The sequence below is a fragment of the Nicotiana sylvestris genome, chromosome 9, assembly GCF_000393655.2.
Source record: "Nicotiana sylvestris chromosome 9, ASM39365v2, whole genome shotgun sequence".
Lineage (NCBI taxonomy): Eukaryota > Viridiplantae > Streptophyta > Magnoliopsida > Solanales > Solanaceae > Nicotiana > Nicotiana sylvestris.
The window spans coordinates 65,809,675-65,823,215 of NC_091065.1; the positions used below are offsets into that span (position 1 = coordinate 65,809,675).

Genomic DNA, 13,541 nt, shown 5'->3' on the forward strand with positions numbered 1-13,541 from the left:
AATAATCATTTTTATAAAGAATATATATATCAGGCATTCAATAACGAGGGCAAGAAAATAAAACTTAACTTACAATACAATGATGTTATAGGATTTGTACATTATTCTATTATTATTAAATTGCTAATTTCACTTGTCATAAACAGTAATACTGTTTAGATAAGTTGGAAGTACAAAAAAAATTTAAATTAATTATTTCGCACCGGTTGCTAAGCCGACATATTACATCCACAACAATAATGGAAGAGACGTAGGTTAGTTCTCTTGGTTAAGGAGGAGTCTCGAATTTGATTCTAACATTTGTCCCAAGCAAACCTGCGAACAAACAATGATGTTCTTACACGAGTACAACATTACCATGGGCTGTATGGGTCCCACGTAATGAGAGCCTTCTGACTCGCTTACTCTTGGAAACCAGAATACGCAGTAAACCGCCACCTTTTTCTCTGTTGTTGTGTTTGAGCTTTTCTTTCTTCTATAATTGGTACCCATTTCTCATATATTATCATCTTTAGATTTTGTTCCCGAATTGTTACTCGAAAAGAAATGGCGAATCCAAAGTTCACAAGAGTACCTAGCATGAGGGAGAGAGTTGAGGATACTCTCTCTGCTCACCGTAACCAGCTTGTTGCTCTCCTCTCCAGGTATATTAATAAACTCTATATACTTGTTATTTTCTTTATTTTTTTGTCTTTACTGATAAATTTAACTGTTTTCTTCTTTAAATCTTGCTTTCGATGCATGATTTCTGTTGTGTTAAATTGCGTAACCATTTTATCTAAAAGTTTATGCTGATAAACACTTTTAAATTTTAATATGTAAATTATATTATGTCTCAACATCAACATGTGGATGGCCAAAAATATAAAGCTTAATTTTCGTTATTTTGAATGATTTTTCTCTGCGAGTGTTACGGTTTGCGTACACATTACCTAAACCTCCTCCCTAGTCCCCACTTGTGGGAATTTAATTTTTTTTTTCTTTGTTTTTTTTTGTTGTTGTTGTTGTCTGAGTTCAATTCCTACCATGTTAGCTTGGCAAAAATAAGTTGGTAAAGCTTGACCCCAACTAGTTTTAGTTGATCGATTTATTTGGTGATTTATAGTTCAATAATAATAATTACTATTAGAGAAAGTTCCAGCAGCTTTTCTGTTTGTTTTTCCAGTTTTAGTGATTGATATATGTGTATATATATTCTTTGTTTCTTTTAAGATACGTGGCGCAGGGGAAGGGGATATTGCAACCTCACCACTTGATCGATGAGTTCAACAACGCTGTATGTGATGACACTGCTTGTGAGAAGCTCAAAGATGGTCCCTTTAGTGAAGTCTTGAAAGCTACTCAGGTATATTCACTAATCCATGGGAATCAAGATGATACTGTATATCTTTATTATGGTGTCTTTCAGAAATTTGACGATGATGAAATGCAACTTTTCTCTGTTTGTCACCTTATCCAGACTGTTTTTTTATTTTTTATTTTTCATTTTTTAACTTGAAATGCTCTTAATTTCCTTTGTTTATCGATAAGACCGGATTTACAATGTATGAACGGAGCATCTTAAGAACCTTCTGGAATGAAGATATAAGATATAAAACATGGTGTCCGTTTTCTCCTTTGTGGAATCAGTGTACATATAGACTGTTATTTTGGTCCCACTTTCTGGATCTTCTGATCACACCTTCTCATGCAGAGGCGAGCTTGATGGTTTCAACCTTTAAATTCTTACTATTGAATCCATTTCACTTTCGAAATTATGAGTTCGAAATCTAATATTTGTTGAAATTTTTGCAAATGTTCACATATAAGTTTAAGCTTTGTGTCAAGAATACTGGGCTCAATGGATTCCAATAGACCAGGCTGTATCCGCCTCTGTCTCCACTCTCCCTGCATCCACTTCTTTCGTGTGACTAATAATGCTTAATGAGCTAGAACTCGTTTTAATGTTTGAATAAGTTGCTTATATCAGAGCAGCTTTTGATGTTTCAATCTTTAACGGGTTATGCAGTTTTACCAGCATTCTGCGGCTGAAAAACAGGAATCTGAGATTTACTTGTCTCTGGCTGAATTTCTTGTTCATTTTGCTAACAAGTACTTTGGAGTTAATGCTTGCTCTCTGTTGTCAAAATAGGAAGCCATTGTGCTGCCACCATTTGTTGCCATAGCAGTTCGTCCAAGGCCAGGTGTTTGGGAGTATGTTCGTGTTAATGTATATGATTTGAGCGTTGAACAATTGACTGTTCCTGAATATCTTCATTTCAAGGAAGAACTTGTGGATGGAGAGTAAGCTCTTTCTTATTTCAATACGAAACATAAAAATTTACAGAAGTTGAATAATTAACAAATTTGTTGATTTTTAATGTATGCCAGGGGTAATAATCACTTTGTGCTTGAGCTGGATTTTGAGCCATTTAATGCATCAGTTCCTCGTCCATCTCGATCGTCATCCATTGGCAATGGAGTCCAATTCCTCAATCGTCATCTTTCCTCAATTATGTTTCGCAGCAAAGACTCTCTGGACCCCTTACTTGATTTCCTTAGAGGACACTGTCATAAAGGGAATGTAAGTACCAAAAGCAGTTTTCCCTTTGTAAATGTCTGCTTGTCCCTGATTATCTACTAAATCTTTCAACACGCGCAACCATTATAAGAAATGTACAATACTTCTAGTTAGAATTTCATCATCGACAAACTATCTGCTTTACTTTTTATTTTTCCCATTTGATGGATGATAGTTTAGTTTATATAACAGATGATATTTTGGTTGAAGGGTACCATGAACTTTTTCACAACCACTTAATGGATACATAGTTGTAATAGTTGACATTTTGGAATAATATTGTCTCACTTGGAAATGTTTAAGAAGTATTACTACTTCTATTTGTAAGATGGATTGTTTATCTATGCAGGTCTTGATGTTGAATGATCGTATACAGCGAATCTCCAGGCTGGAGTCTGCTCTTTCTAAAGCAGAGGATTATCTCTCCAAGCTATCACCAGATACATCCTATAATGAGTTCGAATACGCGTGAGCTTGTACACATTTGTTTTGTTTTCTTTCAAGCATATGTAATTTCTCAAGAAAAGGGAAATCTATAGGAGTTGAAACATTCTTTATGGAACCATGTGCATGCAGATTGCAAGAAATGGGCTTTGAGAGAGGTTGGGGTGATACTGCCAGACGTGTTTTGGAGACGATGCATCTTCTTTCTGACATTCTTCAGGCTCCGGATCCATCAACCTTGGAGACATTTCTTGGTAGACTACCTATGGTGTTCAATGTCGTCATATTATCCCCTCATGGATATTTTGGCCAAGCAAATGTCTTGGGTTTGCCCGACACTGGTGGCCAGGTAATAACAAGGAGAATGAGGACTTGTATTATGTACTCCCTCCGTTCCAATCTATATGAACCTATTTGACTGGGTATGGAAAGAAATGAAGACTTGTAAAACTTGTGGTTCTTTAGAAATTCCAAACATTACATTTGGTTTTTTCCCTCTTCCTGGAAATTATACTACTGAATCATCTCTAGATGTTCCAGTTTAACTTGAGACGTAAGGGTAAATAACGGACCATTACTCTGTCCTTTCTTGCAGTAGGCTTGGTACAATGAATATAGTTCGCATAGTTGCCGGAAGCTAGAGCTGTGTTAGAAAACTCAGGAACATTAATTTGGCGATGCTAATCACTGCTAATGTTACTGAAGCATCCATGGTTTTCCTTGATGTTATTCTCCTTTTGGTTGCTTCACAGGTTGTCTATATACTGGATCAAGTGCGTGCCTTGGAGGCCGAAATGCTTCTTAGAATAAAGCAACAAGGACTTAACTTCAAGCCTAGAATCCTTGTCGTGAGTACATATATATTATGCAAGCTCTTATTTGGTTTGTGGGATTGCAGTTGACATCAATTTGCTTACTCTGATTACTAAAGGTCACACGGCTGATACCTGATGCTAAAGGAACCATGTGCAACCAGAGGTTGGAGAGGATTAGTGGAACTGAATACTCGCATATTTTACGTGTCCCTTTTAGGACAGAGAAGGGAATCCTTCATAAATGGATATCTAGGTTTGATGTATGGCCTTACCTGGAGAAGTTCACTGAGGTAACCTCTTTGTCCCTTGGAAATTGCCTTTTGTTGCTGATGTTTCTGCTAGTGTGCTTAAATGACGGATGTTAACTAGTCACTTGCTAGTGTTTGCAATAGCAACGGGAAAAGAAAGGATTTTTGCTAGTTTGAAGTCTGCCTCCAAGAAAAATTATATTAAAAGTTTATGGCTAGTGGAAACATCAGTCATTCATGTACCTTATTTCTATGCCCAAGTTGTTTAAGTTGAAAGTAATTTGGCCAACTATGCAAATTGGGAGAACGTGTAGCCAACTATTGTGTTTGCCGACATGTTGATATACTTTTTGGTCCTGATTTATATTTGTTGGTTTGTCATACTGGATGAAGCAATTCTCATGTTTTTCTGCTTATATATATTGGAAGAAGAGATACTTGTCGTTTCATCATTTTTCCCGACCTCTCTATTACCAACACTTTGCCAATTTAATGTTTGGAAATGTCTTCTTGACCAGGATGTGGCAAGTGAAATGACCGCTGAGCTCCAGGGAAAGCCAGATCTGATTATTGGCAACTACAGTGATGGAAATTTAGTTGCCTCCCTTTTGGCATATAAAATGGGTGTCACACAGGTAGGAAATACATGATTCTTTATCTTGCTAGCACTAAGTCTTGAGGTTATGTATCTGCAATAGAAATTTTACGCTTTGCCTTCATTTCTTTTTAATTATTTTTCCAGTGTACCATTGCTCATGCCTTGGAAAAAACAAAGTATCCTGATTCTGACATCTACTGGAAAAAGTTTGAGGAGAAATATCATTTTTCATGTCAGTTTACTGCTGATCTACTGGCAATGAATAATTCAGATTTCATTATCACCAGTACTTATCAAGAGATTGCAGGAACGTAAGTCATTTTAATCTGGTCGTTTAAATCTGATATTTCTTCCCTAGTAGTCTATTCAATCCGAATTTCAGTTCAGTATATGATGTCATCGGTTGAGGAACTGTGATTGGTAACCTTATCAAATCCGTAGCTGCTCTATAATTTTATTTCGTAATTGGAGAAACAATTTTTTATTATTGAGCTTGTAGTCTGAACTAGAATTTGGTTCTTTATCTATCAAGTAGCATAATACTACAACTATTTTTTATGTGTGGCAATTTGCAATTTCAATTTTCTATTTCTATAAGTTGCAGCTTTTCTTCCTGTTCTGATCATATTTACATGGCTGAAACTCAATAGAAAACTAGGCTAGTTGATCAAAAGTAGTTGGATGCTTTAAAATTAGTAGACGTTTTGCTAAATGAGTGACCAATGTTATTAAAAAAACGTTCATGTTTTCAACCCTTTTGGCATACATTTGACCACTGCCCAAGATTTTGGATAAGTACATGCAGTGCTTATAATTATAAAGCATTTTATCCCACCTTGTTTTTCATTATGAAAATTAAGTAATTTACGAGTATTTGTATAAGTTACTTCATAAATTAGAAGTAAATCTGGATTGTGTAAAGTTATTCGCCCCGTATATACTGAAAGCTACTTGAACAAGCAAAAAAACAGACAAACGTAACATTCTCCATGGATTAATGAGACTTGTATATATATATATATATATATATATATATATATATATATATATATATATATATATATATATGTAAAGAGAGAGAGAGAGAGATTTGGCTTGTAACCACATGTATATTATGCCATATGGATGTGACATTGATGTGACTAGACCTAAATGTTTTGTTTCAATGTCCACGGGAGTTTTACGTAGAGTTAAGAGGAGAAGAGAGTGAGGAATACTAATGTTTGATGGTACCCCTTGGCTTCTTGACCTGGATACTCAGTGTTCTTATTCATGCCTATACTTTGGTCCTTGATTTCATTCTCCCTTTTCTAGCTTGAGCTGCATCAAAGAAATTCCACTGTAAAAAAAATAATGCTCACCATATTGGTGCAACATGGCAAACATGTATCCTATTTGATGATCAATCAACTTTATTTTTCTCCTGTTAATTGACCTCAGTGTGTAACTCTCTATGTATGATAGCATTGTAACTTGTGTCATGATTCATAAATAGGGTACTAGAATTGGATGGTTGACATAGTAAATGGTCAATTGATGATCCACAAAATATGCACCTACTGATTAAAATGTGATAGGGCAGATTTATTTTTGTTTGTGGTTAACACAGTACTTAACCCTATATTTAATACAATTTGGCTTATCTACAATCTTTTCTTCAGTGTTTATGCGAATTCCTTATTGCACAACAATATTGTCTTTCTGAGTTCTATTCTGTTGTTGCTTACACTTTTATTATTCCAGTAACATAGATGTGAAGACATTAGATTGGTTGCTTGCAAATTGATAGCCACTTGTTTCAGGAAGAATACTGTTGGTCAGTACGAGAGCCATACTGCATTCACCCTCCCGGGACTATATCGCGTCGTTCATGGCATTGATGTTTTCGATCCCAAATTCAATATAGTGTCTCCTGGAGCTGACATGACAATTTATTTCCCATATTCTGACAAGGAAAAAAGACTAACGTCTTTGCATGGCTCGATTGAAAAGTTGTTATTTGATCCTGCGCAGAATGAAGAGCATATGTAAGTGGCATCCGTTTGGACTTAATTTTTTTGGAATAGATGACATATTATTTGCATGAATATGAAAAGGAGGGTCTGATATGATTTTCTATAGATAAACTACCAATGATATTATTTAAAAACTCCTGGATACTGTATTAGGAGAAGAAGAGAACCAGGGGTAGATGGCATTAGAATCCCTTAAATCTTGAAGAGTCGTCACTAACGCTCCCAACACTTCTGCCTCAGACCCTCAACTAAATACTATTATTGTTGATTTCTTTGGAGAAGCTATAAGAATCTCTCTCTCCTTATGGTGAAAATTTTACTTGGCTTTATACTTAACTTCCAAGGCTCCCTCTTATAAAATGCAAAAACTGTCTGTATTCACTCTCTTGGTTAACAATTGATCCAATCAAATGCATATGGAACATCTTTCTTTACGTTTCTTCTAAAGTTCGTTTGAGGATAAGGAGTAGAATCTGAGAAGATAGACTAGTAGGTAACCTTAGGGACGGATGTGGAAATTAACATATGGGCTCAGCTTTTCTGCCGAGTGCAGACCATGTATATGCGTTAAAAAATTCACTAAACAAGTAAATGTTTGATTTTGAACCCAGTAAATCAAATGAGTTGTGGTAGAATCTCGAACTCGAACCGATAAAGTTCAAATCCAGGATCCGCTTTTAGGTAAACTCTACCTTGGGAAGTGTTATATATATGTCCCTGATTATTTCTTTTTCCGTTTCCTTTCTATTTTAATTTTTAAAGTTATTTTTAGATGGTTTTATTTTTTGATAAGTGGTAAGTTGTTAATATTCCAAATTAAATGCCATTGTCATAACTATATACATTTATAAAGAATGATTGATCCTAGTTTCTCATTCCTAAGATCCAAATAAGGCAATAAACAATGTCTTAGTAATTGGACCTGCTTCTGGTGATCAACGCTTGATCGCGTAGTTAGTTATAGATGACTGTAAAAACTTTAACCATTTTAATGGTTTTGTCAAAGAACAAATATCGGACATATTATAGAGAATGGACTATTGTACTTTGCTTCTGATTGGTCATTTTATTGTGATCCGTAAATTGGCTGTGACTGATGTCATATCTTTGCTTACAGAGGTAATCTGAATGATAAATCAAAACCCATAATTTTTTCAATGGCAAGGCTAGACCATGTTAAGAACATTACGGGACTAGTTGAGTGCTATGCTAAAAATGCCACATTGAGGGAATTGGCGAACCTTGTTGTAGTAGCTGGATACAACGATGTAAAGAAATCCAGTGATAGAGAAGAAATAACAGAAATTGAGAAGATGCATGCTCTTATTAAGGAGCATAAATTGGATGGGCAATTCAGATGGGTATCAGCCCAAACAAACCGGGCACGTAATGGTGAGCTCTATCGCTATATAGCTGACCAGAGAGGTATATTTGTTCAGGTATGCTATTTGTATTGTATTAGTCCAATTTCATTTTTTGCACCAAAAGAAAGGTTGTTATTGTGACGTATATGTTTGTTTTAGCCTGCATTTTATGAAGCATTTGGACTAACGGTGGTTGAAGCTATGACTTGTGGTCTTCCAACATTTGCAACTTGCCATGGTGGTCCTAATGAGATCATTGAACCCGGTGTATCTGGGTTCCATATTGATCCTTATCATCCCGATAAAGCTGCTGAACTCATGTCAGAATTCTTTCAACGCTGCAAACAAGATCCTACTCACTGGGAAAAAATATCTGCATCTGGTCTCCGAAGGATTCTTGAGAGGTCTGTAGTTGTGTACATGTATAGAAGATTAAAGAATGCTACCTTGATATTTATTTGAATCAAAAATAACAGGAACATCTCTTTTTTGAACATCACTCAAGTTCTTATATTAAATAATTTTTAGGTATACGTGGAAGATTTACTCCGAGAGGCTGATGACTTTATCTGGCGTATATGGTTTCTGGAAGCTTGTTTCAAAACTTGAGAGGCGTGAAACTAGACGATACCTTGAGATGTTCTACATTCTCAAATTCCGCGAGTTGGTGAGTGCCTTTTAGCTCCTTTTCAGTTCCAATAAACTATATATGTGGTTTAAGTAAGTATTAAGCATAAACATGTCCGTGCTTGGGGCTGTCGAAAATGCTATGGACATATCCTGAGCTAAGGATTTTTCAAGAAAATTGATGTTAGCTTTACTCTATTTACAGGCAAAATCTGTACCTCTAGCAATTGATGACAAGTGATGGTGCAACCAGTAGGATGCGAAAATAATCATAATAGCGTACGCGGATAGCGAGTAGCAGTAGTTGTGAACTCCATCAAAATGAAGACATGAATTTTATACGCAACTCTTTGTGCCACTGTCAATAAATGTGATGTTATTGTAAAAGCAATTTACTGCCCCAGTCTACTTGAACTCCCAAGGTTCCTGTTGTAGTTCTTAAACCAATGTTCACTGTTAGTGGTGTTTTTTCCGGTTAAAGAGATATATTAATATGAAATACTACACACTGTTATTTTTTTGTGTGTGTGCTAGGGGCGGGTTGGTACTAAGGGGTTAGGGGAGAAAAAGAATAAGATGTGGAAAGGATTAATGGAGAGGAAGATTGGACCGGGGGATTAGTTGCGTAAAAGAAGGGGCTACTGGGGAGAAGATTGAAGGAGTTACATGTATTTCTTCTCTTTTAGAAAAAATATAATTATAGTTGTTGGCCTCATTTGTTTGCACTTAATAGAGGTCTGAATCTTAATCATTCAGATCTCAAACATTAAGTGCGTTTATTTTAAGTGTGAATCTTAATTATTTAGATCTTAATTATTAAGTGTGTTTTTTTTACTTCACAATGACTTGATGGGTTTAAATAGGTATGTATGATTAAGATCTATAACATAGACTTAATGTCATTAAGATGCTATCACATATTCATTATTAACTGCCGCCACCATTATCGCCATTACCATCCACCATCCCCACAACTTCTATCACCATCATTCTCACCCACAATCAACACTCATCCACCTCAACTACCACAATTAACTACCCCATCACTATCAACAACCACAGCCGGCACTGCCCATCATTATAACCTACCACCCACCCACCACTTTTCTCAATCACAACTACTACCACCATCCGTCATTATTAACTATCACTCCCACCACCACCATCGTCAATCATAATCGTCACCACTATCAATCACTAATAGCTATTAGCATGAACCACCATCATCAACCAAAACTACCACCGCACCTAGTCGGTATTCGCCCGTTAGCCACACCACCAACGACTATCATATTTTTAAAAAAAATTATATAAAAATTATATATTGTATTAATAAAATATTAGATTAGTTAGTATTCATTTGAATTTTATGTTTATTAATCTTCAAATAAATATTTATTATATATTCAGATGTTAAAATCAAACAGTCTTAATTATTTAGTATTCAGATCTTAATACACATTTTAATATATTTATATGTGTATTCAGATTCAAATGTCTTAATCTTAATACACATCTTGATATTTAGATGTGTATTTAGACGTCTTAAATCTTAAAAAAAAACAAATGAAGCCGTAGTCTTTTTTCTGGAAATGACGTGTGTCACCGATTGATTTTATTTTATGACATGTCCGCAGCGAGTGAATTTCACACAGATGATCTCCTGGACAGAGGTGTTTAGGAGACACATTTCTGCCAAGTAAAAGTGTTTACCTGGTCACGAGCAAAGTTTATATATTTAACTTACAAATGGTGCCAAGTTTAAGGGATTATTTAGCCTTTCAAAGAAGACAACGATAAAGAGAATACCCACTAGATTTTAGTTTTTTAAGAAGTTAGCTTTAATGAACTGTTCTGGTAACTTGATTGATTCCTCCGACTTTGATAAGCTATGTTAGTTGAACCATTTCATAGAAAGATCTGATAAAATTGAACGCACAATTGAGAACTAAATACGGAGTATAGAAATATAGGTAATTCGCACAAGAATTGAATTTGGAACCTCGTTCAAATACCATGTAACCTTAAAAGTCGACGGTGCTTTCACTGTGAAAGGATCCCCTCCAGTGAAATTTTGTCCAGTAATATTCAAAAGCATTGCTGATATTTGCCATTTGTCTACCCACATTTTCTATGATTGAGATTCATTCTTGTAATATATACAATTTAAAATGGTAAGACGGAGGCAGGATCTCCACGAAGGGGGTTCAAAAAAAAGTTGTATCTAGTGGGAATTGAACTCATGACCTTATGTAGATTTTGAACCCCCTTGACCACTAAACTACACTTTTGGATTGTGTTAAGGGGTTCAAAACTTAATATATAGAGGTAAAAAACAGATTTTGCCTTATATATACAGTGTATTTTTTCGGCGAAGGAGGTTCGAGTGAACCCCTTGCGCCCCCTTAAATCCCCGAACCCCCTTCGCCCCCCTAAATCCGCCCCTGGGTAAGACAACTGTGAGGAAAAATTAGAAAAAATGATAATGCTAACGGCGGACATTTCTATTGTAACTGCCTGCCATCTTTTATCACTTTGAAGTTTTAAAGCTGCAAAATGCAACATGTGGGGCCAGACTTTATATGTAAAGAAATATTTTGTCAAAATATATAGGAGTAATTTTTTTCAGTTAACTATATCTCTATTAATTTGGTTGTTTTAATCATTTGCCACATATACAAGCTTTTTGGTTTTCAAATTCAAATTCGTTGGAACAAAAGAGGCTCAGTTGGGTATTGACCAGACAAGGCCATGAGAATAAGAGGGTCCTTTCGAACAAAATCAAGACAAAAAAAAGAGGTCAGATTTCTTATTCTTTTGGTCATGACCACCGAGTTTAATATTAATGAAGTATTTGTTTTTACTTTTTAATGTGCATATTCATCTATTGACATACAAAAATATATATTTATGTATGGCGGGTAAATCTTGTGTGCAGTGAAAGAGTACAAATATTCAAAATAAAAATTTAGAGTTATATGTTTGTTTTATTTTTAATTGATTTTGTAGCTAATATTTTTTTTTTTTGGTAATTAAAGGATTTTTATTAATCACCAAGTGAGTCATTACAAAATCACACATAACTTCACACTTAGTTAGATGTCTCTAAACAGTAACTATCTCTCCCTGTACATCCAGTTAAACCTCTCACCTCACCATCTAACTATTAAGTCAACTAACACTAACAACTATTCAAAATTTTAACTGCTGCAGTAGTCTCCTAGTTCCAGCATTAGCTCCGACATTACATACACATGTTATAGTTCTTGCTATTTCATCTACATCTCTACTGGTCTTCTCAAACACTCGATTGTTTCTTTCACATCATATCACGCCAGTAAGCTTGTATACCAAACAAGATTGATCGTACTACCTAAATCCTTCCTGCATAAGACAATTTTTTGTCTGTCCAGGAGGAAATTCTAGCTACCATTTTCTTTATCGGAGGTTGTCATTAAGCTAAGGACATCTTCTTAATTGATAAAGGCACTCCTAAGTATTTTACTGGGAGTTCACCTCTGGAGTAACCAAATCTTTGTTGCATCTCATCTTTCACTGCTTGTGTAACACCTCCATAGTAGATAAAACTCTTAGGCTGATTAGCTTGTAGTCCTGAGGCTCTATAAAATTGGTTAAGGCATTGTTGAAGCTGAGTACATAAGGTATATCACCTCTTGCAAATAGGAGCAAATCATCAGCAAAATTGAGATGTGTAATACCTAGCTTTGAACATCTAGGGGGAAATTTATACTCCTTCTCCTTTTGCAGTCCCTTGAGACTTCTACTTAAGTACTCCATTACAATTTCAAATAGGAAAGGTGAAATGGGATCACCTTGTCTCAGTCCTTTAGCTGCTGGGAAAGGAACTGAAGGTTCTCCATTCACCACAATTGAGTAGCTCACAGTCTTAACACAGGTTAGAACTCAGTCCTGAAATCTTCTAGGAATCCTAGCTCAACCATGACCTGCTCCAAAAAGATCCATTCCACAGAATCATAGGTCTTGGTCAGGTCTATTTTGATCATTCATTTAGGAGAAGTATTCTTCCTTGTGTAAGCTTTGACAAACTCATGAGCCAAGATGTTGTTATCTGCATTTTTTCTCCCAGGAATGAAACCAACTTGTGCTTCACTAATGATGTTTGCTATAATTTTCTGTAATCTATTTGCCAGCACCTTTGAGATGATCTTATATAGTATTGAGCAACAGTCAATAGGTCTGAAATCTCTTGTTGTTATATGATGGCTTACCTTAGATACCAATGTAATTGCAGTGCAATTTATGGCTTTATATAGCTTACCAATAGTAAAGAAATCTTTAATTACTCTCACTCCATCACTTTTGATCATTGACCATGCTCCTATGAAGAAATAAGAGTTATATTCATCCACTCCAGGGGCCTTATCTTCATGTATTGCACACAATGCTGCATATATCTCTTCCTCTATTACTTCCACACATAAGCTCAACTGTTGTTCATGAGTGAGTTTAGGTCCATTTTTCATAGTTTCCTTGTTGATAGCAGGCAAAGATGCAGCAGCAGTTCCTATCATGCTCTTATAAAATTTAACTATTTCCTTCTTAATGCTATTAGAAGTAGCCAATTTTATTCCATCATCACTGTAGATCTCTAGTATATGTTTTCTTTGACTTCTCTCCTTCATGAAAGCAGAGAAGTTCTTAGTATTGGCATCTCTTAGGCTCTAGCTTGATCCATTTCACTCTAGCCTTCTGTTTGAGGATACTTTCCTCAATAAGTGACCATTTCTCCAAGTTCTGTAGGATAGTCTTCTCTTATAGTACTAGGTTATCTGAATATTGTATCCCCATTTCCTCCTGAACTTGAATAAGATCAGCCTTAGGATTCTCA

The 13,541-nt window shown here is 35.5% G+C and overlaps 2 protein-coding genes across 3 annotated transcripts; one reads left to right on the forward strand and one right to left on the reverse strand.

Annotated features, from left to right (window-relative positions):
- Positions 1-275: 275 nt before the first annotated feature.
- LOC104246100 (sucrose synthase 2-like) lies at positions 276-9,191 on the forward strand. 2 transcript variants are annotated; one of them, XM_009801848.2, is made up of 16 exons: positions 276-426; positions 516-644; positions 1,213-1,345; positions 2,132-2,283; positions 2,371-2,563; positions 2,910-3,028; positions 3,137-3,353; positions 3,757-3,852; positions 3,936-4,109; positions 4,586-4,702; positions 4,810-4,976; positions 6,468-6,692; positions 7,798-8,119; positions 8,204-8,448; positions 8,573-8,711; positions 8,877-9,191. In XM_009801848.2, the coding sequence occupies exons 2-16, from the start codon at positions 547-549 to the stop codon at positions 8,910-8,912; spliced, it is 2,433 nt and encodes an 810-aa protein (XP_009800150.1). In that variant the 5' UTR covers positions 276-426; positions 516-546; the 3' UTR covers positions 8,913-9,191. The 2 variants fall into 2 exon arrangements, with proteins under 2 accessions (XP_009800150.1, XP_009800149.1); XM_009801847.2 differs by having other exon boundaries at positions 276-644.
- Positions 9,192-12,223: 3,032 nt separating this feature from the next.
- On the reverse strand, positions 12,224-13,335 carry LOC138877688 (uncharacterized). The gene is made up of 2 exons (XM_070157316.1): positions 12,922-13,335; positions 12,224-12,577 (listed from the first exon to the last, which is right to left on the reverse strand). Exons 1-2 carry the CDS (start codon positions 13,333-13,335, stop codon positions 12,224-12,226), a joined length of 768 nt encoding a protein of 255 aa, XP_070013417.1.
- Positions 13,336-13,541: the final 206 nt, after the last annotated feature.

Excerpts from the sequence above, each read along its gene's own strand:
- LOC138877688 (XM_070157316.1), bottom strand. The coding sequence starts at position 13,335 with ATGAAGGAGAGAAGTCAAAGAAAACATATACTAGAGATCTACAGTGAT. Across the intron at positions 12,578-12,921 it reads CAATTACATTGGTATCTAAG|ACTGTGAGCTACTCAATTGT; the intron begins GTAAGCCATCAT and ends ACCTGTGTTAAG.
- LOC104246100 (XM_009801847.2), top strand. The coding sequence starts at position 547 with ATGGCGAATCCAAAGTTCACAAGAGTACCTAGCATGAGGGAGAGAGTT. Across the intron at positions 2,564-2,909 it reads GACACTGTCATAAAGGGAAT|GTCTTGATGTTGAATGATCG; the intron begins GTAAGTACCAAA and ends TTATCTATGCAG. Across the intron at positions 3,354-3,756 it reads TGCCCGACACTGGTGGCCAG|GTTGTCTATATACTGGATCA; the intron begins GTAATAACAAGG and ends GTTGCTTCACAG.